This window comes from Penaeus monodon, chromosome 26 (assembly GCF_015228065.2).
Source record: "Penaeus monodon isolate SGIC_2016 chromosome 26, NSTDA_Pmon_1, whole genome shotgun sequence".
NCBI classification, from domain to species: domain Eukaryota; kingdom Metazoa; phylum Arthropoda; class Malacostraca; order Decapoda; family Penaeidae; genus Penaeus; species Penaeus monodon.
Genome location: NC_051411.1, coordinates 8,950,108 through 8,951,965, shown reverse-complemented (window position 1 = coordinate 8,951,965; position 1,858 = coordinate 8,950,108). Strand labels below are relative to the sequence as shown.

Here is a 1,858-nt window from a genome sequence, read left to right as displayed (position 1 = left end):
GGGTTGGAGGGAGCGGCGTGTGGGGGTGGGGGGGGTGAGTGGATAGGGATGGGGGACAGGGGATAGGGAGACCCGGGAATTAGGAAGAGGGAAGAGGGCAGAAAAGCGATGGCGTAGGAGAGGCCGAGGGATAAAGCGAGGGATTCGGGAGGACGACGGGAGAGTGGGAAGGAGGGAGAGGGAGAAGGAGAGGGGAAGGGATGTTGGAGGGAGGGGCGAGGGAGAGGGAGGGGAAAGGGATGGGAGAGAGAGTAAGAGGGGGAGTTGGAGAGGGAGAGAAAAATAAAAGGAAGAAGGAAGTAGGGAAAGGGGAGGGAGAGTAGGGAGAGGAAGTAGGAGAAGAGGGAGAGAAAGAAAGGAAGAGGTGGAAGAGGGAAAAGGAAAGAGGGGGACGAAAGAGAGAAATTTCACTGAATTAATAATTAATCAATTAAGGATCAATTGTTATCATTCTATTATATTTCATATCATCATTTTCCATATAAATCTTACTTTTCCTAACAATCATCACCAATCATATTTACATCATTATTTCTATTGTCACCATAGATATCATCACTATCACCACCACCAACCTGATCACCATCATTATCGTCATTATTAACCATAATTATCACTCCTCTGCCCCCTCCCCCTTCCCCTCCCCTCCCCCTCCCCCCTCTCCCTTCCCCTCCCTCCCCCTTATCCCGCCCCCTCCCCCTCCCCCCATACCTGCTGATTTCTTTGGCAGTCGATTCGCATGGCCAGAGCACATCGTCCGATTACGTCGAGAGTAAATCCCTGCGATAGGCTAAAGATGTCGAAGTCACGGCCACCGTCCACGTAATCTTGTGTTATTTTATGTTGATTAGACTTTTTTGTTATTATCCTTATCAGATCTTCTACCACTTCATTATCAGTAATTTCAATATCATTTCCCTCCCGCCCCCTCCCCTCCCTCCGTTCCTCCCTCCCTCCCCTTCCCTCCCTCCCTCCCTCCCCTTCCTCCCTCCCTTCCTTTTTCCCTCCTTCCCTTCCTCCCCTTCCCCTCCCCCCTCCATTCATTTTTTCCCTCCTTCCCTTCACCTCCCTTCCTTTTTTTCCCGCCTTTCCCCTTCATCCCCTTCCCCTCCCTCCTTCCCTCCCTCTTTTCCCTCCTTTTCACTCTCTGCTCTTTTCGTATAATTGGATTTACTGAGAATTTGTATTTTCTGATTAGGCCCACCTTGGTCTAACAATTAACTTCTCTCGCATAGGCCCCTAATTCTCAACGAAATATTTCACGGTAGGGAACACTGTGCCGTGCCTCTAAGATGACAAGGAATTCCAGACTCCGGTACATTCTTGGTTGGCTTGAAGTGTTAGTTTATTTCTTTAGGCGAAGAGAAGTGGTTTGAAGTGATGACTCTGTCATGTCCAGGTTGCCCATTTTTTAATAAAAACTACCGCAGTGTCCTCTAGTAAGCTGTTTTGTATCTCAATGTAAAACGTGTCCCGAATATGGCTACTCTGGTTCGGTGTCATTTGCTTTTCCTACACTCACAATGGCATGATAACAGTTTGAGAATGTTGCATCTTACCCAAGGTTAGGGAGTACGCATTGTAAGTCCAAACCCCCCGTGCTCGGTTTGGCCCATAAAATTAATCTTGATTGTTTATTCAGTAGTTAAAAGTTAAACCGTCCAAAAATAATTACTAACTGTCGTCTCTCATCAAACTAAGAAATTTTTATATATTCCAGCCTGAAGTAACTATTTCTTCCCCTTCGTTGCTCGAATAATGTGCGGCTTTTTTCTTCATTCTTTCAATAACTTCAGCTTCGAACGTTTCAAGATTTGTTATCTGACCGTCATATGGTTATTCAGGATCCAGAATGAGA

The 1,858-nt window shown here is 46.6% G+C and overlaps 1 protein-coding gene across 1 annotated transcript in view; it reads right to left on the bottom strand.

Moving 5' to 3' along the window:
• LOC119589564 overlaps positions 1-1,503 on the bottom strand; it is a 7,336-nt gene extending 5,833 nt beyond the window's left edge. Inside the window, exons 1-3 of the mRNA XM_037938164.1 lie at positions 1,426-1,503; positions 1,205-1,239; positions 712-868 (exon numbers count right to left, since the gene is read on the bottom strand). Coding sequence (XP_037794092.1) covers positions 712-868; positions 1,205-1,239; positions 1,426-1,503 — 270 coding nt within the window. The remainder of the gene's footprint in view (positions 1-711; positions 869-1,204; positions 1,240-1,425) is intronic.
• Positions 1,504-1,858: the final 355 nt, after the last annotated feature.